The 25,055-nt window shown below is 47.0% G+C and overlaps 1 protein-coding gene across 3 annotated transcripts in view; it reads right to left on the reverse strand.

Moving 5' to 3' along the window:
- Positions 1 to 849: 849 nt before the first annotated feature.
- FCHSD2 (FCH and double SH3 domains 2) overlaps positions 850 to 25,055 on the reverse strand; it is a 159,230-nt gene continuing 135,024 nt past the window's right edge. For 2 of the 3 annotated variants that reach the window (XM_040544638.1, XM_040544637.1), the window contains 8 exons: positions 24,037 to 24,198; positions 18,906 to 19,040; positions 18,062 to 18,145; positions 17,752 to 17,929; positions 17,158 to 17,378; positions 15,679 to 15,808; positions 15,423 to 15,505; positions 11,177 to 13,435 (listed from right to left, as the gene is read on the reverse strand). In XM_040544638.1, coding sequence (XP_040400572.1) covers positions 13,352 to 13,435; positions 15,423 to 15,505; positions 15,679 to 15,808; positions 17,158 to 17,378; positions 17,752 to 17,929; positions 18,062 to 18,145; positions 18,906 to 19,040; positions 24,037 to 24,198 — 1,077 coding nt within the window. In that variant the 3' untranslated portion in view covers positions 11,177 to 13,351. Of the gene's footprint in view, positions 861 to 11,176; positions 13,436 to 15,422; positions 15,506 to 15,678; positions 15,809 to 17,157; positions 17,379 to 17,751; positions 17,930 to 18,061; positions 18,146 to 18,905; positions 19,041 to 24,036; positions 24,199 to 25,055 lie in introns of those variants that run through there. The other variant, XR_005816211.1, reaches the window with a different exon arrangement.

The following is a 25,055-nucleotide window of genomic DNA, read 5'->3' on the forward strand; positions in this document are numbered from 1 at the left end:
CTGGCACACAGCACCTCCGTCTCCTCGTGTGCTTTGCGAAACACATCCCCTGCCCCAGCCGGGGGCAGAAACGAACGCAGGGGATTCACAGGAGGGATATTAAACCCCCCTGGATGTCACATTGGTGGCACCAGCGTCCCCGACGGGGGCCCCTTTTGGGAACCGGGGGTGAGCAGCAGGTCTCCTCGCCGCAGGGAAGCCGGCCCGGAGCAGGTTCGGGACTCGGGAGCTGTCCTGCCTCCCCCCTGCTCCTTTCATCGCCCAGACAGCGACATGGTTTATGGCAGCCCCGGGCCATTGAGCGGGTTCAATTAAGCCGCTTGTCCCTTCGTTTTCTCCCCAGGAACCTGGCTTCGGTTCAGAGCATCCAGGAGGGGCTGGCAGCAGCGTCGCAGCGAAGGGGCTGGGGCAGACGGCGACTTTCCCAGCTCGCAGGCGCATGGGATTTTTGGGAGCCCCCCGTGCTTTCCCTGGGCGTTGGCAAAAGGCAGCATTGGGAGCGAATGTCCTGCTTGGAAAAGGCCACGATTCCTGCTGCTGCTGCTTTCCCATGGCAAAATAATGCCCCCGTCACAGGGAGATGATGCAGGACCCCCAGCATGAGTAGGTTTCACCAGCCAGGATGGTGCAGACCCCGTCCCCTCTCTTGGAAATGCCCGAGGGGCTCAGAAACCTCCCCTGCAGGAGCTTGTTTCTTCTGGTTTCTCTCCCTGCAAAAACAAACCCTGACCCAGTCCTTGGGACCACGCTATGGGGGGGGGGGGATTTCAACACTCTCAGCCAAAACTTTGACCCCATCCCTGGCAGATCCCCAAAGCACCACCTCAAGAGCAGGTCCTCACCAGGGATTCTTCCGAGCTCTGGCCCTGAGGACGCACCTCCTTCCCCATAAAGCTTTTTGGGGTGATGGAGCGACGGCAATCCTGCCCCTAAAATCCCCCCTTCCACAGCAGGTGAGTGTTTCTGCTTGCAGGCAGGGGCTGGAGCTGCTGCTGTGGGAAAGGGCGGCCGCTTGTGGGGGGGGGGTTCTGTCTGGGCGTAAATCCGGAGCAAGGTGATGGATGGGCTGGCTGCCCCCACTTGGGCTGGGTGCTACAACCCCGTGCGGGATAAAAACCCCTGGACCTGTGACATGGGACCAGAGCCCAGCCACCTACGTGCCCGAGGAATGGCAAAGAGGAGCTGCGGAGGACCAGGACAGCCTCTGCACGGCCCGAGCTGCCCTCAGCAGAAGGAAATCGGATTGCTGCTGTTGCTGCTGGAACAAGCCATCACCTTCCCGAGAGGAAAAGGAGCAAGCCCAAGGTCAGCGCTCCACGTTAAACCTACATCCCACCGCCTTTTTGTGCAGGACCTGGAGGCCTGGAAGAGAAAACCGTCCGACTCACCGGCCCCACAGCCAGCAATTTCGTCAGGCACACCGCAGGGTTAATGAATTTTCCCAACAAGCGGCCGTGGAAAACAAAACCCGGGACAGAGATGGGCAAGACGAGATAGTCCACGTTAAGTGAGTAGAGAGCGGTCCTGGAAAGTAATTCAAGTCGAGATATGATGGATTGCAAGCAGCAGTTGTAAAGCATTTGTAAAGCCCGGCTCAGACGGGAGTTTCACTGCAAGAGCCAGAGTATTATGGTTTATTGCTGCAGTCGGAGCAGCTGCTACCGTTCGAGCTGAATTGCCATGTCTGGTATAAATCCCCTCGCCGAGGACTCCCGACAGCCCTGGAGAAGTTCCCGAGGAACGTGTCCTGCCCCGTGGAGCTGGCTGGGCTCCGGGGAGCAATGAGCTCAGCTCCAGCAAACCCCTTCCCGCACCGAGCAGCCCGAGGACGGCGTCGGAGCAGGGCGAGATGGAGCAGGACCGGGAGGAGAAGGAGCCAGGGACGCGTTTAGGAGCGGTTTGTAAACATTTCACACGCAGGAGGATTTGCTTTTTCTTTGCTTGGCGAGAGCACGGGGGACGGAGTCCAGCAAACCTCCTGGCAGCAGCGGCTCGGGACGTGCTCCCGCGGCGCTCGGGGGACAGGGCGCTGAGTTTCCAGGCAGGAAACACGCGTGTCATCTCCAGGAGGAGACCTCACGCTCGTGAGGACAGAGTTTTCAAGGCTTGAAGATCGACACCCCTAAATTACTGATTTGCAAATTGCAGAAGCTCTGCACCAGAATTTCTCGGGGCTTAATCTGTGAAGCCATCACCGAAGTGCAGAAGTCGGAGCCACCAGCCCGGCTGCTCAGCATCCTGCTCCCCTTAAAATTACTCCATTAACTCTGACAAATTGTCCACGAGCAGGCCCATCGCTCGGACACTTCCCTGTGGGCATCTGCCCTGGTAAACAAGATTTTGCTTCACGTGAAGGGCTTTAAGCACCTTAGTAAATAATTTATCCTTCCTTTAAAAACAGGAAATGAACGAAGGATGCTCGGCGCGCTATTTAGCAGGGAATTGTTCAGCTCTTTACTATTTAATGAACTGACTGGCTGCTAACAGAGGTCAGTCCAGCAGCTCACACCCCAGCCCTATGGCTTCACCCGTCCCTGTGCAAGGCAGGTAAATTGAAACTTTAATGGGCGGCTGGAGGAGAGCAGCTTGCCCTGGTAGCATCATCTGAAACCCATCAGCTTAAGTAAGTGATTCTTAATCAGCTTTCAAGCTCCGGGAAATAAGCGGCGGGTAGGAGGAGGCTGCTTTCCCCTGCCTGTTGTGCTCCGCAAAGATTTGTGGCCGCGAGTGTTATCACGTAAGGTAAGGCCGGTCCCAAATTCTGTTCCATATGCTCATAGCACGTTCTGCTTTCGCCCTGACACGTGGCAGCGCACGGCGCCTGCTCTCGGCCACGAATCGTCTGGATCCAGCAGCTGGGGCTGCCGTGTGTGCCCCGTGAGCTCGTCGGGACAAAGCCTCTGAACCACGACCTCTGCTCCTCTGCCACCTCCCCGTGTGGCTTTTGGGTTTCTGGTCCCTGGGGGAAGTAGTGCTGAGGCACAGAGGGAAAAAAACACAACCCGAAACCTCCACGTGCCTGCTCTTCTCCCCGCTGCAGCATTAAGTTATTCTCTGTGCTAGGCAATGAGGTGATTTGCAGCAGGAAAAACAGAGCCAATGTCAGAAAAATGCCATCCCTTCTACATTCTTCATGGAGAGGCCGTGCTGCATCGGAGGCTGGCTGCAAGGTGACGTCTCCTCCTGCCACCCAACGTCTCCTGGACAAGCGCAGATGTCGCGGTGGGATCGCTGGGTGCTGCACAAAGCCACCACAGTTCATTGGAGAGGATACAGGCGCCTCATCCAGTGCTCTGGTGTTTTTCGAGCTGATTTTGTTCCCCCCACGTGCCCCCCACCACTGGTTGCTATCGGCTCAGCCCCTATTACTCACCTTTTCCTCCCAACCAGGAGCCCTGCTCCTGTTCCTAACCAGCCTAACCCCCATCTCCTCATCGCCTGTTCTTCACCCAAAGCTTGGGAAACGCTGCAGAAGAGCACGGGTCTATAAATAACCTTGAAAAATACCTCCCTCCACCCTCGCTTCTGGTCATGGAAAATGTCTCCAGCTCCAGTGGGAGAATCGCTGGCATCCCATGCTGCCGCTGCATCATTTGGGATATCACAAGCTCGCCCCGACGCTGGGCTCAGCGTGCGGCACCGGCGCATCCGTGCCAACGTGCACACCGAGCCCTGCATCCCAATCCTCAAACCAGGTTTTGAGTGCTTTAACTGGCTCTTTTTTCCTCTTTCTAGTGCAAAGCAAAGCAGCTGGCATGGCTCTGCAGAGCTGCTTGTGCGAGGAGCACGGGATCTGTAGGATTTCTCCACCAGGCTTCACACAACCCGTCTGCAGCCACGATCAGACAAACGCTGCGGACTCAGCGGTGCTGCTTCAGGGCTCGGACACCGATTCAGGATCTTCTTTTGGACGCTGTGAGCTTTGCTGGATCATGCCCTCCTGTACCCACAACCCTCCGCAGGCACCCAAAGGCAGCCAGCATCTTCCCCAGCAGCCACCTGGCCGGGGCTGCGGATTAGCACCACGCTGCACTCGTGTCCGTGAGGTCCTCGCTGGCCACGTTCCTTATTTCCACGCTCTGACAGCCGAGTGACAAAGCCCCGGATAAAACCCCAGCGGAACCAACAGCCTGTGCATAATGAGGCCATCAAACCCCAGACGCTGAGGCCGGGTGACGTTTAGTTGGCCGCACACAAGCGATTTAACTCTATAAACATGCAGCACCTCCAGTCACTGCTGCCCTCGGCTCTGCACCAGGCTCGCAGCCACTGCTGCTTATGGGATCTGAAACCCGTTCTGCTGCGGAATGATAAAGATTTAGGGTTATTTCTGCGAGGCTGGGGGTTTGGAGGCTGTAGGATTTGCCTTGCTTGGGGAAGGAGAGAGGAGCCGTGTGCAACCCAGCCCGGCTGCGGTACAGGTTGCCTCCCTGGTTTGGCTACGGGAAGCAAAGCTACTTTGACAGTGAAGAATGATGAGAAAAGTATCAAAGAAGCAGCATCACTGCTTGGAAAGCAGCGCCGGAGCTCCTCGGGGACGCTTTCTGACCCAGCACCAACCGACCTCCATCCCGCGGTTCCTCCTAATGGCCCCTCCAAGAGGGCAGCCCGCGCATTAATGGGGCAAAAATGCTCCCCGAGGTCCAACCGCCAGCTGAGTCTCGGGGCCCGAGCCTGTCCTTCAGAGCAAATTCATCTGGTTTTCATAGCTCGTGGTCTGCCAGGCTGCCGGCTCGGTGAGAACCCCCTCTACCCGCAAGAACCAGCGCTAAAACGGCAGTGAGTCTACGCACAAGGTTATTTTCTAGGACATTAACCAGAGTCCTCGGAAGCCAGCTTGCAAGGGACCCATGAAGAGCAAGAAGACACCTGAGCGGAATGCAAAAGTGGAGCCAAAGACGTAACACCTTTTTTTTTCTCCTGATCTTTCAAAAATAGCTCTAAATAGTGAGCTCAAACCAGCGGTAGCAGTTGTGAGGGGCTGTTTGCTTTAGAAAATCAGCAGTTTCAGCAAAAATATCGGATGACTGCCATCCAGAAAGGTCTTATTTTCGGTATTGCAGCTACTCACATCGCTAAATAAATCATTCAGGCTGCGATGCAACACAACTGTTTTGGAGGGTCTAATAAATAAATGAAACGCGTTTACCAAGCCTGCCTTTCTGTAGGAATAATACCCCCTAACATCCTGGAATTATCTCCAGCTGCGTCTGGCCAGGACTTCAAATCAATAAATCGTCTCCTCGTCCTCGGATTAGCCCGGTCAGGTAATTTCAGAAGCAGCGGCCGCAGTGCTCCGCTATTACCCGTAACAGCTCCGCCAGCTGAATTACCAGGAGACCCCCATGTTATCCGAGAACAATCACTCTCTGCCGGCGTCCTTGGGCAGCAATTTGCTCTGACCTCAGCAACGATTTGTGGCTGGGAAGCGGCGGCGGTGCTGCTTTCCCTTCCTGCAGCGTTAGCTGCCTGGCGCCTGGCCTTCGCGCCGCCCGATGGCTCTGCGCTGCACGGGCTGGGTACGGTCGCATCAGCCAAGGGGAGCAGCTCTGATTTACGATTCAGGGAAACCAGGACCTGCAAAGCCAACAGCAATCAAAACCCAACCAGCACGAGCCATTCCTGAAACAAGGGCTGGGTTAAAGGAGATCACAGCGGTGGATTTACCGATGCACCTGTAGCTGCCTCTCTTCTCTGCTGCAATCCCTAACGTCACGCAGACGTCTTCAGCTCTCCCTCCTTTCACCTTTCAGCCTTGCAGCTCCCGGGGCTGTGCCCTGTGGAGCAGAGAGCTTCTGCTTCGGGTCTGCACGGGCTCTAAACCAGAGGGACGCTCAAAGCAGGGAACTTCTCAGGAGCCTGACACGGCAAAACCAAACATTTATAGTTTCATGTTTGGAATGAAATTCGAATATTTTCAGTGAAAGTTATGGGAGAAAATACAAGTTTTGGAAAAACTGGTGGCAGACGCAGTGACTCCCGGATGCCATGAGCAAAAGAGGAGGCAGGGAGGGAGGCAGGGAGGGCGGAGGCCCCGCTGCTGGCAGGGGAACCCAAGCGGGCACTGAGGGCTTCCTGGCTCTGCGTGCAGCCTGTCCCTGATGATGTCCACGGCTTCCAGCTGGAAGGGGATGGACAGTAGCAGGGCTGCTCCTTGACCTTGGCCTGCCTTTGGCTGAAACCCAGGAGCCCGCAAGGCTCCACAGCGTGCTCAACTCAGGGCTTCAACAGCTTCAGGTCTGCAGGGGGATGAAACCTCGCAGCGACAACTGCCAGGTGAGCGGGGCACAAAACCCAGCGGGGTCTGGTCCTCTCCAAAGCTTCCACGCAGCTCACCGCTTCCCTCTGTCCTCCTTCCAGAGCTTTCCTCCGCAGAGCCCTTCTCTTCTGGCACCCAAACGCGCCGGCTGGTCGAGCACTGCCCAGTTTGTCGTGTCCCATGGGCAGCAACCGCGTGTTCTTTGGCCGCAATCCCCTCCTTGTCACTCCTCTGCCCTTGCTGCTCCTTTTTGAGGACCTGCACTAATTTCTGTCACCTCCTTTCGGAGGAAAATGCCGGTTCTCTGCTCACTCCACAGCAATGGAAGCAAACCGAGGGTGCACAAACAGGAAAACGCACGCCGCGCTCGATCGCGCCTCGCTTCTCAGAAACCAGGATATTCTTATTCACACGACATTAATATTTAAAAAAACCCTCGTAACCATACTTCTAAATTATCAGCCTCTCATATCTCCTCATGCAAGCATAGTCTGTGCATTAATCCGAGGTTGTTGCTGTTTTCTATCCCCGCCTGACACCCTCGCACCCGAGCGTGGTGGTGCCTGCAGTGCCCTCCTGCTGCCGTTCCCTGATGTCTGGCAGGAAGGAGGCCCCACTCCTGGAGAAATTAATTAGTGCAGTAATTTGCCCGTGACACAGAGGTGAAGCTGGATTTGGCCCACTCTGCAGGATTCAGCCGAGCAAAAGAGCTGTGCTACGGGGTTTGAGAAAGCTGCCGTCAGCACTCCCAATGCAACTGAACCTGGAAATTCATTTGTCTTTTAACAAACAATGGAAAAAAAGGAGAAGCAATTACAGCAGACAAAAGTAAGAGCAGAAGCACACCTCACAGCAATTGTTCTTGAATTTGCATTAAAAAAGAAATATCTAAACCGAACCCACTCCATAAAAAAAGGTAAAAAATTCGGGACTGGAAGAAAAATGGCTTCCAAACTGAAGGGTACTTTGTGCAGCGCGATAGCGCACGGCTTTACCTTTGTGAAAGACAAATCTCTTCTGCAAATGGTGCAGAGGCCCAGAGAAAGCTCAGGTTTGTCTGGGTGGCACCGGAGGCACAGATGAGGGCAGGGAGCGCGATCACTGCATCGCGCCAGGCTCCCAGCCCTGCCCTGCTCCCCTCAGCACGTCTCACTGGTGCCACGGCCACGACCACCTCTGTGCTGCTAACGGCGCTCTCTCTGCCCAACCTCTGTTGGGTATCTGGTTAATTTTGATTCCATCTCATTATAACCTCAGAAGCGGTATAAAATCCTAAACCCTCCTGCAGAGAAATCCCGCAGGTCCAGGCATAGCCACACATTGTGTGAGCATTTTCCAGCTGCGTAAGGATGCCCTGGCTCTCCACGTGCCAAATCTGAGCCCCGAGCTCAGCAGCACGCTCTGCTCTGAGCACCCAGGAGAAGACAGAGCCCCCTCCTTCCGTGGGTTAGGACAGCACCCACTGCCAAGTACACTTTTGCCCGAAATTATGCATTTAGGTGCAGGGAGGAGTGGAGCAGCTGGAGAACCCACCTGGGAAGGTGAGTGACCAGCTTCCACCTCGGGAGCGAAGCTTCACCGCGCCTCCTGTTCTTCACGGCGAACGCTGTGTGACCCAGGGGAATCCCCAGAGGCATTCACGTGGCCACGTTTCTGCTGGGCGACCCAAAAGCCTTCTGTGAAGCTCAGTGAACCCCCGGCCCTCGCTGAGGCTGCCAAGTGGCAGGGGCAGGCGCAGAGCGGTTGTCACGAGAGGGGACGGGGGCTCCTGGGCCCCTTTCCTTCCCCGTGCGCACTGCTCTGACAGCTCCACACCTGAAAAGCCATTTCCAGCCCATTTCCAGCGCACAAAGCAGCCAGACTCCTCAAGGTAAGCTTTTCCCACATTTTCTGGGGGGAAGAGAAACAAGACCGTGGCAGAATACTATTTTTTGTGGACATTTCTCGTGGCACACTCTGACGCCTCGATCCTGCCATGAGCGGAGATTTCAGTGGGCAGCCGAACGCCTGCCGAAGGCCACGAAGCTTCCCAGGAGACCCCGGCCAGCTGAAGCAGCAGTCTGGGAAGCACAGACGACAGAAAGCCTGCAGCGCTTGCTTTCCAAAAGCTTTCTGGCTGATTTGAAAGCTCTTCTTTTCAGGGAGGATGCAGAGAGAGGTACAGAGAGAGATGCTGCAGACCGAATCACTCAATTCTGTCGGCCTCTTCCAGACGACAATCTCATCAGCTTTCAATTAAAGCAGCGTCACGTACTCGGACAGAAAACCCGGCGATGGCTGCATCTAAGAAATAGTTTTAATAATTTACTAGGGGATGCTCTCTTCACTCTGCCAGTCCTGACTTTATCTCCCAGAGGGCCTGCCGTGTGTGATACAAACTAAACCATGGTCTGCTACAGCCAAAACCAAACCCAAGCCGTATTTTAAGGGCTGAGCTCTCCCCTGGGACGCGGAGCCCATTTCGGCACGGCAAAGCACAACCTGGTTCCTGGCTGCCGGCGCTTTTCTTCGGCTCGTGCAGGGCCAGGTGGGTGTGAAACCATTGTCCCCCCACTCCTCGCCCCGCTGGCTGTGCCACTTCAGCTCTGCTAACAGAGATTTCTCACCTTCCCCGGCCTGACCCCAGCACCGCGGCAGCACTCACGGTTTCTGGATGCAGTGACCCGTGCTTCTGCGATGCAGAGCGCTTGCTACCGAGATCCTGCCACCAGATCCGCGCTCCTCAACCCCCCCCCCCCCCCGGGCCATGTCTTGAGCAGGGAACTACTTGGTACAGTGAGCACGTCAGCATTTTCCCAGCTGCATTTTTTTTATTGCCTCATTTGTTGCAGCCCTGACTTCAGTAAGTTTTCGTTCGTTCTTTCTATCACTTTCTCCGGCCTCCCCCTGTGCCCCGAATCAGGTCTCAATATTCCCCGGGCACCTCCAGAGGCAGGGGAGAAGCGGGCAGCACCTTTCCTCCCATCCCTCCCGTAATTTTTATTTAGGGCAGCAGATCTGCAAACGGAGAAGAGGTGGGGAAAGTTGCCACAGCATCAGCAGCTCCCCCCCGAGCTTCCTGGGAGGCCCAACACGAGGAAAGGCTGATTAAGGCAGGTTTCCTGCTCGGCCTCGGCCGTGCTGAGATCTGCAGGTTATTAATTACAGGGGCCTTGCTGGAAGAGTAGGCAGAAAAAAGTGCAAGTGGCAGAGCAGCTGCTCCTCTGAAAAAGTTACACGCAGAGAAGGAAAAGATCCTCAATTCGGAGACGAGGATGGGGTTTTTGTTCTCCTTTTTATTAAGAGTGCGAGCTGCTTGTGCTGCACGGGAAAGAGAATACAGCCCTGTGCCTGCGTTTCTCTTAACATTTCCGTGGAACAGACGAAAGGCAACCCCAGCACAATCCGGTCGTTGCAGGTCAGTAAGATCACCCCCTCACCTCTGGCTGGGCTCAGTCTCGTCCCTTCCTAAAATCCGAGGAGTGGAGCCACCAGAGGGAAGAAACCCCGTCCCGAATGCAGCCACGGTTCTGCTGCCGACTCTCCCAGAGGCCAAAATTTCCATCTTTGCACTGGCCAAGCTCCCCGTGCTGCTTCTCTAAATACCGCAAGCCAAATACGTAGCCATACATAACCTCTGCTTTTTACCAGGCACCCTTTTGGCCTCTGAACGAGTGCTGTTAAAGCCACAGCTGTCTCCCGCTTGCAGGCAAAGCGTAGCAAGAGGAGCTTTGGAAAGCACTTCAGGGTGAAGAGATTTTCATGGAAAGGAGAAACGCTCACGTTAATGGCACGACTGATGCAATCACAGCGCACCTGCCGAACAGGCATTATCTGCTCCGCTTGTGTTATGACAGCACGGCTTTTAAGGAAGGGGAAGAGAGAAAAGGTAGAGGCATGAAGGGTGCCTGTTAAAAATGGCAGGGTAAGTGGCATCGTTGGCGGATTGGGGATTAGCATCGTTTATAAGCTATGCTGACAATGAAAAGAGGTGTGTGAAGCAGCAAGAAAAGGAGAGATGCAACAAGCAAGATGCTGAACAAAAGGACAAAGCAGTCAGGACAATGATTTTTGGAGGAGCACCGCGAATGGATATAAAAAGCAGGGAAAGGCAGGATTTCTCAAAGGAGGAGGCTGCGGGAGCTGAGGGAAAAACGATGAAAGGCAGCGTAACAGTTCTGTGTGAGGAGTGGAAATGAAAGATTAAAGATCTGACCGAACACCGCAGCAATGCCCAGAGGCCGACGGTGCTGCGGCCCTGCTGCACCGAGCTTTGTTCAGCCAGCGCCGAGCACAGCCGCGACTCCAAACAGCTGGGAGCCAAAACGGGGAGCGAAGCAGCTCGCAGACCTCACGCAGGACTTAGCCAAAAAGCACTCACCTTTGAGAAAGAAAAAAGAGCAAAAGCAAGGCGCCGGGTGCAGGAGGGCGGCTGCTGAGCTGGGAAGAAAATAATATGGAAAGCCAGAGCATGAAGGGAGCCTTGGTTCGTGGTGCAGTGGAAACACTCCTCGCACAATTAGGCAAATCAAGCCTATTAAAGGACAATCGCACTGAAGAGGTATTATCAATCACCTTCCCCCTCTTTCTTTATGCAATTATCCTAATGGCAAAAAGGCCGTTAAGCAATTATTTTGATAGCTGGAGCTTTGTTACCGGCTCTGCATTTGGGGAATGATTTTGTTCCTCATATAAATACTACCTTAAAGCGATGTTTAAAGATTGTTTTAAGCTTGTGCTTGTTTTTCTGAGCAGGAGTTTCAAGTTTCTGCGTAAAAGAATAATAAACCATAAAAACAATGCCCCAAAACCCCTCCTCTGTATTTTCTCCCCAAAGGCCAGGCTCTCTCTCAGCCACAGATCTTCCCCCTGTGGAAATCTTCTACGGACATTTTGCCACAAACGTCGCAGGATCTGGTATCAAGGCAACGCCAGGGATTTAGTTCCACTTTTTTATTATTCAACTTTTTATACATAATAAATACAAACTTTTTACAGCCAATATAAAGAAAGCATTTGCACCCATGCTTTCAGTGTACTGACGCTGTACATGATGATACGTCGAATACATGCCCTGTATGAAGAAATCATAGTTAAAAAGGAGGCATATTTTACAACTTTTTTTTTTTTAAATAAAATTAGCAGCTCTTACAGAAAATATTTTAAAATACAACTAAAGAGACTTTAAATAACACTTTCTGAATTTTGAAAGTCCAGGTATGAAGGACACAGAAAAAACTGGCCAAAGAAATTGAACATGAACATTATGGCAAAACTTGCTTTTCTTCTGCATTGTGAAGCTTTCAAAATTTTTGCAAACAGTTAAATCTTTTTAAAAACTTTTTTTTTTTAAACTTAAGAACAAGTTTGATAAACACATAAAAAGACCTCGAACAGATCAACAGGACAAGAGGTGCAAAAGAATGAAAAATATGGAAAAGACTTCATTGGACAGTCACAGATTTCATAACTGATCAATGAATTTTTTCTTCAAACAGCCCCACTCTTGGTTAAAGATCCCACTGGGAAAGGAGATTGGCAAATACGAATGTCTCAGAGACCCAGCTTGGGTTGGGATTTACAAGTATGTGCAAAGTTTATGATAAAATCTTGTTAGATGATTTTTGTAAATGCAGCCTCAAAAAATAGCCCTTGTTAGTAAACTAAAGGTAGACGATTTACTGGCTTGGAAAAAAAAATGAACACATAAGAGCGCGTTCACTAGAGCCCATATAACAGCTCAAAAACAACAACCTTGTGATGCCTTTCAGCTTTGATCCAATGGATATTGCTATTCTGAGAGCAATTTAGGAATCACATCTGAAGAAAAACCTGCTTTCACCTGGTTTTCCCCTCTCCTCTTCGTGTTACAGCTCTGAACACCCTCTTCCCTTTTCATCCAACCACCAACAAAAAGCTTCCTTCCCAGAGATCTCTGACTTAAACCTAGCTTTGAAATTCTTTTACTCTCTACTTGTCGCCTAAGAGTAATTTGCGACCATGGTCTGTTGTGCTCCTCTTGGCCACAAAGGCAGTCTGAAGGCTTGGAAAAAACCAGAGGCTTTCCTGGCTCTGGCTTTGGCTAGTTAACGGGCTTCAGGTGGGAGAACACTACAGGACCATCCAATGCAAGAACTAAATAATGCATGTAAATACTCTAAATGTAACTTCTAACTCTAGCCAGATCTTTTGATGACAAAGATACATTGCTAATGTTGGATAATAAAGTACACGGCAATAACTGGGATAAGAGTGACCCAAATACTTTAAAAAAAGAAAAAAAGAAAACAAAACCAAAAAAAAAAATCTGCTAAGAAAAAAAAATGAAGCTCAATTTCCAGATCTAGACAAAATCTCACTTACTTTCCTACCGGTTGGTTTATGCTATGGAACAAGATGTTGCTACTAATTCAGCACCTCCATATTAGATACTCTATTACTAAATGTACTGCATAAATATTAATACAAAGAACATTTAGTTCTGTTTAACTGTTAATTATTGAAGAGGTGTGCATTAATGTAATTAACGCCATATGATCTGCATCAGTTTTCCGTATCTATAAGATTATTTTCCTGTTTCTTCCTTCCTCAAGGGGAGTAAAGAGGAGCCAGCCTCTCCTTATACTTATTTTTTCAGTTCCCTTTCTCGTTCCACAAGATCTGATTAATACCTAATCAGACAAGTAATGCTACTTGAAGAATTGACGATCTTTAACACATTCCTATGGCAACAGTAATATACTGTACTAATGCACGTGATAGAAGTATGCTATGACTAAGTTGCATGAACGAGGCTCTTCCCTCGGCCTCCGTATAAAAATTGACCATCTTCAGCCAAGAGAGAAACCTGCTCCAAGGCAATCCTCTGCTCGCTGTTTGGCCCGTCTTGGTTTGTGCTAAGAGAGGAAGAATGATGTCTAGAAATCAAAACAAAAAAAAGGCACAAAATATTCATGACCGTGGGAAGGAATCCACCATGTCACTGTCACAGAAAATCCTCCCTATCTCTTGCTCTATTCAAAGTCTTCATCATGCAAAGGTGCCTAAAAACGAGATTGACCAAATACCGCGTTCGGCCTTGATTGTAGCACTACTACTCAACTAGTCCGCTCGTTACACCAGAGTAATTTCCACGTCCTCTATCTTCTCTGTTGTCCGGCGATGATGCTGCGTAGGGGGCGGTGGAGCTGCTCGCACCTGAAACAGCCAAAAGCAGCTGGTAAATATCCCAAAACTCAACATTTCCGAAGCTGCACAGAGCACAGCTGCAACTCTGGGCTCGTGCCTCAACGTGATGCAAAGACACAGGCCATACGTTGAGATCAACAACTACGGCGAGTAACCAGCTGGACGCAGGTCCAGCTGTCCCTGACCTCAGGTACATGATACAACCAAACCGTTGATGCCCTTTGTGATATTGTCCTGTCACCAGTCTCAGGTGGCTTTTCTCCAGCATGACTGACAACCGTGATGGTGCGATCATCTATTTATTCTGCCTGCACCTATGGAAAATCCGGTACACGAATCGAGGGTGGATTTTGGACTTGAAGCAAATGCTGACATGTGGTGACACCTTTGCCTGTAACTTACGTGGACTGGAAAGTACAAAATGCCCCGATGCATACAAGCGGCCTACTCATATTTAATCAATCACTGACCTCAGTGATATACACGTGAAATCCAATGCCATTTTTATACTCTGCCACATCAATGAAGTTAGTTTTGCTCCTGACAGAGCATCTCCTTGGGCTTTAACAGCACTCCATGCAGGGTTTTTGTCATGTTTTCAGAATACACCAGAATGACTTGCTATGAAAAACACGAATTGTGGAGTATGAAACAGCTGTGCAGTCCTGGTTGGTACTGTCAGCACTGCCATAACACAATATTTTAAAAACATGCATATTTAAAATGCAATACGAAGAGAAATCCCTTTAATTAAGACATGACACTGTTGTAGTATCTTGAAAAGACACTCAGTTGCAAGAAAGAGTTGAATCAGTCATTTCACCAGAGAATAAGATAACTTGCAACTTCTCTGTTCAGTACTTAAATGTTTAATAATGCAGCTCTGTATCTTTCGTCTGTATTTCACTAAGGCTAACTCACTGACTGCTGGAATATTTGAATGTATTTTTGAATATTCATTCAAAAATACTTTTTCTGCAAGCTCATTAATTAAAAATCTTAGGAAAATACAAAATGTTAAATCTTGATGTGATTTGTTGTAGGACTTTGAAATCCCCAAAATTTAATTCAAAGTTAACCCTAGCAGATGAACTTTGCAAGATTTAAGTGATGAAATTTTTCCTTTCCTTTTCTGGCAGGAGCTCTCTGTCTAAGCAGCAAAAGCATCACAAAATGTACAGGGTATCACTGTTTAGAACTTTTTAATTAAAAATCCTCGAATCAAGCAGTTTGGAAAAAAATAACCCTAAATGCAATGGAGTTCCAGGGACTGCATATTACATCAAACTGCCGGCAAGCAGATTTGTCTGCCAGCACATTGTGTGGCTGGGAACACAACCTCTGGAAAAAAAAAAAAAAGCACTTGTACAAATCATACGATTAAACTGTTCTGGCATTTATTCACCACCTCTTTATTGGTTCTGCTCAGTGGGTGTTACATGTGGCAACAGCAGAAGTAATCTCCCAAAGCCTCGAAAGGTGGTGTACGTTTATTGACTAACATCTACATTATAGACGTAACAATTTCCTCCCAGCTTAGATTTCACAATTCATGTGCCTCACAAAGAGACACGAAGCTATTACAGCTACCAAGGCAGATGCAGAAGGGCAGGTTGGATACAAAGGGGACAGATAAAATTCAAGGTCATTTTTAAGCCCAGTCAGTGACTTATTGTTTAAACAAGCGCAGCTTTGTTTTGTTCCAGTACCCACTTATCTCAAACAGCTCTCATGTCCCATAGCTTTCTGACACATCTGTGGTATTATCAAAGGGGAGTGACGAGACCTTTCCTCGCACCATTCTTCCGAGATGCTCTATTATTATACGGAGTAATTGGATTTGCAGAGCACTGAGAGCCAAACCATCAGGTGTAGTATCACAGGCCACAGGAATTCCACCGCTCTGAATGCCCCTGTGCGGGATTTACCTAGGCTAGTGACACGACTCAGCTTTAAAACCTGGTAACATCAACAGAAAACAGCATTTGAAACTTACAGGTCGCAGTTTGCCGTATGAAGTTTCAGGAGGAAGTCGCGGAGGCTGTGAGAATCCAGGGGACTCTGAGCTGAAGCTGTTTTCTGAAAGAGAAGGCATCAACGCACCACAAACAGGTCACTCAGTATTGCTGAGTTAGCTTTATGTTGCAAAAAAAGCTTTATTTTTTTTTTCATTTAAATTTAAATTTAAAATTAAACATCTTAAATTGAGCATTGAGCTGAACTGTTTCTTTGTCTATCACAAACCTTCTTACCGTTAGTTGACGGCGATCTGGGGAAGTACTGGGAACCTCTTTTATCTGGACTATGGTAGGGGCTAGTGGGAGGCTGGTCGTACAGCGGCAGCGGCGGGAGGGCGTTATTGGGCTTCGGAGTTGGGGATACCTGCGTTAGAGAGAGGTAAAGCCTTACTCCTCCACTGATTTTATCTACACACCACAGCACGAGAAGTTCTCTGGGGCATTAGCATGCTAGGAACTTTCGTCTGGAGAAAAACTCTCTGACAAAAGTGCTGTCAAGGTACAGTAGAGGAGGAAAGCCAAGATATCCAACAGCGATTACAGATCTATTTTTAAATCACAGGTTGCCACTGAGCAGAGATTTTCATCCTTTCCCAGGTATAATTTAGACAGGCTTTTTGAAGGTTGTCTGAAAAAAAAAGCCATTTGGTCAAGCGTGCCTCTCCACACATACACAAAAATGTGATAAAACTGATCTAACAACTCAATTCCGTTTGTGCCATTTAAATGTTGAGGGAAACACAGAAACAATACACCCCTGCATGTAATTGAAACAAACAATATGAAATAAAATTAGCATTAGGATTGTATGGCACAAACACGTGCAAAGTTTGTCCAAAAAGCACCGTGAATGTCTCTGGTTACCTCTGACAGCCCCGAGGCATTCCTACCCACTTAAATACAGGCGGCACTTCGGCATTTTTATGTCAGGTTAAGTGAAGCTCAGTCAGAACAGAGAAACTCAGAGTGCCCGGGAATGCAGCTGAACACATTTCTATGTTTTCATGGTCTTCTCAAATCAAAGAATAAAATACTGGAGAAATGTCTGCAGGACACATGGAAGTCCAGTTTCCAGCACCAGTTACAGAAGGCGCTCGACTTTCTAATGGAGCATGGGGATTACAGAACTATACTGAAATGAGGACATTTTGGCAAAAATTACTGTACTACAATATTCAGCAGTGTTCTCCCCTTCAAACATTGAGAAGACGCAGACCAGCTTTAAGTATGAAAACATTAAATTAGGGCTAAGGGAGCCTGTAATTCTCTTTTTGCCAGGTTCTGTTCGATGTCTCAGTCCATGCCATGAATTAATTACAAGAAGTAGACTGCGAATTTTCTCCTTGGCTCATTTCCTTTCTACCCAAATACTTTCCTTTATTCACAAATCTGCTGCATTTGCCAAAACACATCAGTTGGTAATTATTAGGCTGGGTAAGGAGCTAAAAGGTAAGCATTCACTTTTTTTCTTTTTAATTTGTTCTTTTTTTTTTCTGTTAAAGAAGCAGCAGATCTTTGTAGTCCTGCAAAATTTCCCAAATTGTGCCATTTCTAAATCATATTTTCATAATACATAGTACATTAATAGCCAAAGGAGAAGCTCAAGACTGTCAAAGCTTGTCACTGAGTGAAAAGGGTTAGTGTGCAGAAGCTCGGTTTCCTACAGGAAAATGCCCTAACAAACTAACACCACACAGAAAACTCTCCACGCACCTGAATATCTCCAATCCACTGAGTCTCTCCATTTTCTGAGGCTGTAAGCTCTTCAACTAACACTGATGGGAATACCCCGACACGTCCATTGAATTCTCCTTCCCAAAACCCATCATCGTCTTGATTCTCCTTGTTCAAGATGCGGATGATCGCTCCTTCTGGGAAGGACAGCTCATCATCTGTCTGGCCCTCATAGTCATAAAGTGCTTTTACAAAACAGACTGTGGAAAGAAAAAAGTGTAATCAGCATCAGCCTGAAAAAAACCCAAGTGCTATATAAATAATTGCTGAATCAAATTATTTTACTTTTCCTAAATTTTAGTTAATGTTAATCACAACTCTACAAGATAGCCAAGTAAATTATGTAGATTCTTGATTTTAGGTAGATAGTGATTACGAACAGATGTACTCAGGTACAGGTCAAAAAGGAGAAACTGAAAAATAAGAGGTTGGACTAGGTGATCTCGGAGGTCTCTTCCAACCTAAATGATTCTGTCATTCTGTGGAATTCTCACGTGCAACCTCCAAACTCAATACGCAGACTGCATTTGAGAGCAAGCTTAACATACTACTTCCTTATTTATTGATATTTACCACTGGAGTCTCCATTCAGGCTGCCTGAGACTAAGTCAGCCTCCGTTGAATTATTTGAGGTGTGTGATCGACTATCCAGTGCTGCAAGGGACTGGAGCATGCTCAGCAGGCTGCTCGATGTCGGGAACTGCAGGTACTTCTCTGGAACATAACCCACCTGGCCCGCTTTATTCCGTGCCTGTAAATAAATGACAAAACAGACGCTCTGCTTTTGCCTACTACTCTGAAAATAATCCAAATACGTTCTTAGGTCACAAGTTCTATTTCTAAAAGTAATAGCGAAAAGAAAACAACCTCAGAAAAATGATACCTTTACCCAGTCTTCCATATCGCCGTCTTCAATAACCTCCAACACCTCGTGTTCCTCTATGGTCAACTCATCCGGCTGCGAAGCCTGAGGTGTATAACAGGAAAATTAGAAACTAAAAGTGTTTTCGGGTGCAAGGGACAGACAGTGTAAGGAACACTCTTATGCAGAATTCTATTAGAACATAGGTTTAAAAAATATTTTAAAAAATCTTCTGATGTAGCATGTTTTAAAGTAGTTTAATAAGGGGTTCTTCTCCGTGCCCATGGCACCCGCAAGGCCTTTTTCAGTCAAGAGGACAGATGGAAGCCCCCTGAATACCACCCAGCCTGTCGAGCCCTGTTTACTTTTGTAACCCTAATTACTCCATACTCAAAGTCTGCCACTGGCCTCGGCTCCCGAGGCGGTGTGATTTACGGCTGACCCAACAGCGCGAGCAGAGGTAAACAGCATGAATGCAGTTTGTCAGCAAAGCTTTAACTCACCAACAGTGGCTGCACTATTACAGTACAAAGAGCAGCTTTGTTGTGCAGCGCACAGGCGCGCCGGACACCGATAACACTGCTAGTACAGCCCTGCAGACTCAGCAACAAAAATGAGAATACTTCCTGATGGCAGGCACTCAGCTGGGCTGCCAGGAGCCAGACAGGGACATCTCTACGTGCTCCTCTCTCCTTGTGCTTTTCACATCTCGCTCTCAGACACAGTTAATGTGCACAATTACCGAGCCAAACGGTGGCATCCTAACTCCAGTTCCCCCAGGCTGTGCTGGGTGTGTTACACGTGCTCATGGTGGGATTCATTTTTCTGATCAGACACAAATTTAAAAGAAAAAAAAATCACAAACCTTATACGAATAAACAACTTTGCAGGTGAGAGGATAATTTCTTAGTGTACCAGAAGGACTAGAGCTGCTGTCATCAAAAACATCCATGCTGTCTTCAAACTCTTCACCTTCTTCTTTTTCTGCATCAGCATTAATCTATTAAAAATAAATTTATTAAAATGAAGTCAAACTGAATGTGAAGTCAAACTAAATCTAACGTCAAAATAAATGTGTTAAATAAAAAGAAGTGAAGAAGTAACAATGAAATGAATTAACCAATATTCTTCAGGTTTTTTTTGGTTGGTTGCTTGGTTTTATTTTTTCCTGTTTACAATTATTGAAACATCAGTGACTGCACAAAAACACAATCCAAGTTTTTTCCTTAAAAAATAAAAGAAGGAAATCAGGACCAAATACTATTCAGCCTGTGACTCTCAACATCGGGAAGGCAATCATCAAACCAAACCGATAAGGGAACAGATGAATAAGAGCTGTCACCAAATCCCTTCTTTGCCCAACTCAGCTGCAATTCTTTATTCAAGCCCAGGCCCGTGTACTTTAAACACATCACTAAAAGATTTTGGAAGCAGTAACTCAACTGCCGGACAGCTATTTTTTACATAAGCTATGAAATGCGACCAATGTGCTTTGGAGATGCCATTTCAGAGCCGTAGCAAATAGTTTCATGGAAAAAAAGGTCAGTTACGGAGAATTTGTGCTATTAAAAGGCTAATGTACCTGTGACCACGAGTTACAAAATGAAACTGCAGGGGAAATACTTAAACTGAAGAAATAAAAAAACCTCAGCCTTCCATCTGGTGCACTCTGCGCAAGGTATTTGCCGCAGTTTATAAAAAAAAAAAAAATCCTGAGAGAACGAATTACGATTAAAAAACTAGTCATAAAAGTTTAAATAAAAGCTGGAGTCAACATGCTGGAAGAAGGCAGGTTTCTGTAAATGCAGTCGGGGCAACGTCGACAAGCACTGTGCTTTGGCCGCGTGCCCAGATTGCATTTTGAATAAACATTTTATCTCGTGCAAAGATAGCAGTGTTGCCTTTGATTTGAAGGACTTGCCTATGTATTTGCCATCTTCCCTTTATTTATGTTTATAAAAATATACTCATTCCCTTATATATAATATATGATAATATATATAATATATATAATTAATTATATATATGTAATATATAGATATATATACATATATACACATACATACATACATATTTGTATATATATATAATATTTAAACATAAATATACTCCGAGGAGGAAAGTAACATTTTGCTCCTCTAGACCTGGAGCAGATCACAAAGCTTGACGATTTTCTGATTTACGCTAATTTTTGTAACACCTCCTTCTAACTCCTATGAATTTCTGCCAGCCATTTTCACTCGAGAACATTTTCTATCCATTGCTACCCCGGTGTTCATGGATGTACTAAGAAAAACTCACCGTCCCAGCTAGCTAATGCTTTGATAAATCAGCAACCTACTGTAAATTATGGCAAATGTAAGGTTTCCCCTCCAGTTTCTAACTGTTTTTTGCTGTGCATGGTCTACGTCCCAGCAGCCGAAGCTGCCATCCAGCTGACAGCCACATGAAACCTCATGGAAATTGGTGTATCATGTCTAGAAGGACGTGTTCGTGGAACATCTGGTCCTGGTTTTCTAACACGAGGAGGAAAAATACGTTTTAATTTTCAGTGTGTGGGCTGCTCAAGCTCCTTGAAGGGAATCATTTGCAAAGTTGGCACGCAGAGGGAAAACAGCATTAATGATACAGAAAACTTAGCAGTTTGTTTCATAAAGCTCCTCCTTCTATGCAGTCTGGTAAAGAAAGACACTGTAAGCAGAGACTAAATGCATCAGCCGGAGTGGTACCAAAGGGATGAAACAGAAAAACAAGGATAAATGACAAAAAAACAGAAAAACAAGGATAAATGCAGGTAAGAAGGTGACAAGACAGATTGATTCTACATATGAAACAAAATGCAAATATATACCTAGTTTTGTTCCACATTTCATAGCAAAAGGAAACCCAAAATCCCTTTTTTTTTCTCCTTATCTATTCTTATCTATCATTGTTGACCCTGTCAACAGCAGAGCACACCTTCATACTTGGAAAATGAATTCCATTTTATTTAAATATATAAAATAAATAATATATAAATAATTAATAATAAATAATAAATTCATCCTTTTTGAATAGATTCCATTATATATACACATTTGCTGTCCTGGAGGCAAGCACCATAAAGGTTTCCCAGCCACATCAATATGTAACAGTAGCACTGCGTACGTCTTCCAGATGACACTGAAATTCAAAATGATGATTACATATTTTTTTTGTCATCTACACTAGGAAAAAAAAAAAAAAAAAAGGTATTCCCTTCCAAGATGATGCATTTCATCGTGCTATCAGAAAGTCAGCCGACTGGATAGGTGATGGGATATTAACTCCACCTGCTTACTGTAAATAAATACATTGGAATTTGATGATCTTTAAGGTCCCTTCCAATCCAAGACGTCCTATATTAGATCTCTATTATTATTTACTATATAATAAATGTTATTTATTAAATAAATACATGGCAATCAAGAGCTATCAGTGCTGTTTTTCCTCATTTCAGTCCTTTAAAGAAAATACCCTGGGAGCCTTGCTGAGCAAACCGCGACGTAAGGAGGGCAGAGAGCCGACTTGTGAGCCAGGCTGAAGTGAAAGTGCTGCTTGTTTCAGGCCGCAGTAATTCTCCAATAATTGCAGTGTAATTCCTGTAACAGTTCTACGAATTCCATCCACAGGCTGTCCTCATCTGGCCTGCCAAGGTCAACAGTGTCTCTTTTTTTTTTTAAGCGGGAGCGTACGTAAGTGTAAAAGGGGAAAACAGGAACCAGAGTTTAACCTCCCACGCCGTGGCATCCGCGAGCTTGCCAGGGACCCGCGGGTCTTTGGGTGCAGGGCCAGCTGTCGGTATGTGCAACGGGACGGAGAACAAGGTGCTGGGCAGCATCCAACGGGATGCTCAACACCCGACGGGAAGCCGAAGGAGGTGGAGCACAAGAAGAAAGGGAAAAAACACTACCAAGCGCAGCGATGTGGCTTCTCCTCATCGATCACGGCCAGGAAGGGCTTAAAACAAAACTCAGCAGAAGAATTTCTCCAGGCTTTGGGAAGTCTGAAAGGCAGATCTGTGTGCTACGACTTTAATCGTGCTACTAATGATGGGAATAAAGCCTGCAGAGACTGCCTGCAAGGAGCCATGGCTCTAACAGCCTTTGTGGCACATCACCATCAGTGTCCGAGCCCTACGCAGGACATCCTACAGGAGACATCCCAACAGCCTGCAGAAGACTAGAGTGGGTACACGAGGTGCTTGCTATTCCGTGCTCACTCCCTCTTGTGAACTGAAGTGCACACAGATGAAAATATCTGCGCATCCAAAAAAGACCTTTCCTGGAAGGGTTTGCCACTTAACCATCACCAAGAAACCCGTAAAAAAGCAGAAAACCATGAAAAGACACGAGAAAAAGCAGGACTTTTTGTGTGTAGGTAATGCATACTTGCTGCAAAGGACATTCTCCATCCAGCTGCAGTGCTACGAGAAACCACCCCTCCATTCCCTTAAACTTTTGTTATGCAGAAGGTACGCTCTGGCTGCCCAAAGAATTTGTCAAAAAGATTAAAAAAAAAGTGTGAATCACGTAATTTTAATAGTGTATGAAGACTATGAGCGGAGAAAGTATCCACACCCAAAGTGAGACTTCACAAAGCCTCTGAACTTCATTGAATTTTCTGCTGCACGCTAGACACGCAGAGAAAAATTTCAGTTTGTTTGAGGCAAGCTGAGTCAGCCTTCAGGAATTTTATTTTTGTTGGTTGCTGGTGAAGAGCAACAGATTGGTTAGCAGTACTGCCAAAGGTGACAGCTCAGCATCGCATGCCTCGTAGGGGGAGGAAAAAAAAAATAGATTATGAGCTCTTTTAGCGCTTCCTGTTTTCTGAACAGGATTTCTCGGTTCAGGCAGCTGTTTGATTCAGCTATCACTGCTTGTTTTGAAACACATCATTCTGCGGGACGGGAGAAGGGAGGAAAAGGAGAGTTTTCTCTTTATTCTTTCTTGAATTACATAAAAATGTGCTTTTTTTCCCAATCTAAACATATAGGAGATGTCTCTGGCTTATTTTGCAAATGAGCCATAGACATTACAAACCCAACTGGTCTGTTGTACAACTGAGTATAAATCATTATCAATCTTACGTTGATCCAAGCCACACTTTAGTTAAATTTTGTGTATTGTGGATGAAATTTTCAGAAGGGTTAGAGTGACTGAGGATATAGTGAGACATATCCATGCAATTGAATTTAAGAGTTGCAGAAGCTACCAGCTCTTTGGATGAAATGCAGTGGTGGTCATGTTTGCTTCCAATTTAACTTCGGTTCTGCTTTGAATTCTGTCTACTCGTGCAGAAAGACAAGGTGCAGACAAGTATTTGGTGGTCCCCAAATAATGGGGCAGTAGCTTGCAGGTGGGCAGTGGTAACACCTTAAATTGTGACAAAATTCTTTGGAGAGAAATATTAACACTGCTCACAGCGATTCTCAGGAAACCAGTCTGATTTCCAAAGCCTTACACTGACTTGGAATGCATCAAATTTTCATCTCGACTACCCGAATCGATTTGGAAAACAGGCTCAGCTTTCCTGACAACTTTCAAAGTGATCTGCACATAGACTACTCGTGAACAGAGGACGTAGAGTCAACATTTTTTCTAAACATTTGGAAAAAAAAAAAGAGCCTTTCATCCCAATAGCTCAGCTAACATCCTAAACTCCTAATGAAACTTCAAAGAAACATGCAGACATTTTTCTTTTCAGGAGATGGAAAATAAACGTTATGGCACTCATCCAAGGCTAGAAAATCAATCTAAAGTAAGCCCAGCAGCAGAACCCAGCAATCCTACCTTCCCAGTTTCTTGCGTTAAATTCAGAAACATGCTTCAGACAAGTTAAGCTACCAGAAGATTTTTCTGGTTAGCTGAAGAACCAAATGCTACCAATTTTGGTTTCTACTCGATACAAAGTTATGAGTTGCTACTAGAAAAGAGTGACGTGGAGACAAAGCGAGGTTTACACGCTGGAAACCGTACCAGGTGCGAAGAGCCGTTGTTGGTCACCGAGGGAAGACTCGCCCAGCGCTCGTTTTCCAGTTCTTCCATCACTTGGTTCATTGCACTTTTTAGCCACGTATCCACAGAGACGCCGATCTGCTTCAGCAGGTCGAGGCGGGCTTCTGCTTTCAGCTTAATTATCTGAGGAAACAAACAGGCAAAAATCAGAACTCTTCCAGGATTACATTTCACTCCTTGCCCCATTTCAACTACGTCCCTTCCGCATCCGGAGATTACTCAGGTGGCTCAGAAAGCTGCTCCAAGCAGAAACGAGTCCAGTTCTTCATTTCCTTGCCTGCAGAAACGCGATGTGAGCCAAGAGGCAGGGAAGGGTTTTCCAGAGGTGTAAAACTCCAGGCATATCCCATTTCACAGGGCGGTGTTTTGACCGTTAACATCTCCTAGTTCCCATTAACTTCCTATTTATATATAGCGTGGTCAGTTAGTTTAGATGATTTTAGAAGTGCAAAAACCCTAACAAGGCCCAGGGCTTCAGGATATTTTTAAAATCAGGAATTCTCTCGGGCTGCAGCCCCCAGAGCCCATTCGGTGGTCTGCTGGGCATGGCACAACAGGCAGCTTGCACAAACCCCCAAAGGCAGCAAGAAGGCTGCTTTCCAGGGAGCTTACTGGTTATGGGAACAGCCCATTTTAATACCCCCCAAATTTAATCGACCTCGCACTTCACCAAACGCTTCCACGATTTCGTCTTTGTAACAGAACGAAAAATTTAAGTTTTCTGACAGCTGTGTTCACTTGAGCATCCTGGCACCCTTCCTGGCCGGCAGAGCCAAGGCTTTAATGAATTCATGGTAAACAACCACCCCGGTCCAAATTATTTGACAAACCGAAGGAATGGAAACAGTAGCACTGAGAAACATAGCAGATTTTTCAAAGAAAGCACGAGGCAAACCTGGAAATGAAATTGAGGATCTTGATATCTTGTCCAGCACCACCACCATCGCCCTGCTGCCCTTGCTCACCAGAGGAAGAAAACT

Source organism: Cygnus olor, chromosome 1, assembly GCF_009769625.2.
Source record: "Cygnus olor isolate bCygOlo1 chromosome 1, bCygOlo1.pri.v2, whole genome shotgun sequence".
NCBI classification, from domain to species: Eukaryota; Metazoa; Chordata; class Aves; order Anseriformes; family Anatidae; genus Cygnus; species Cygnus olor.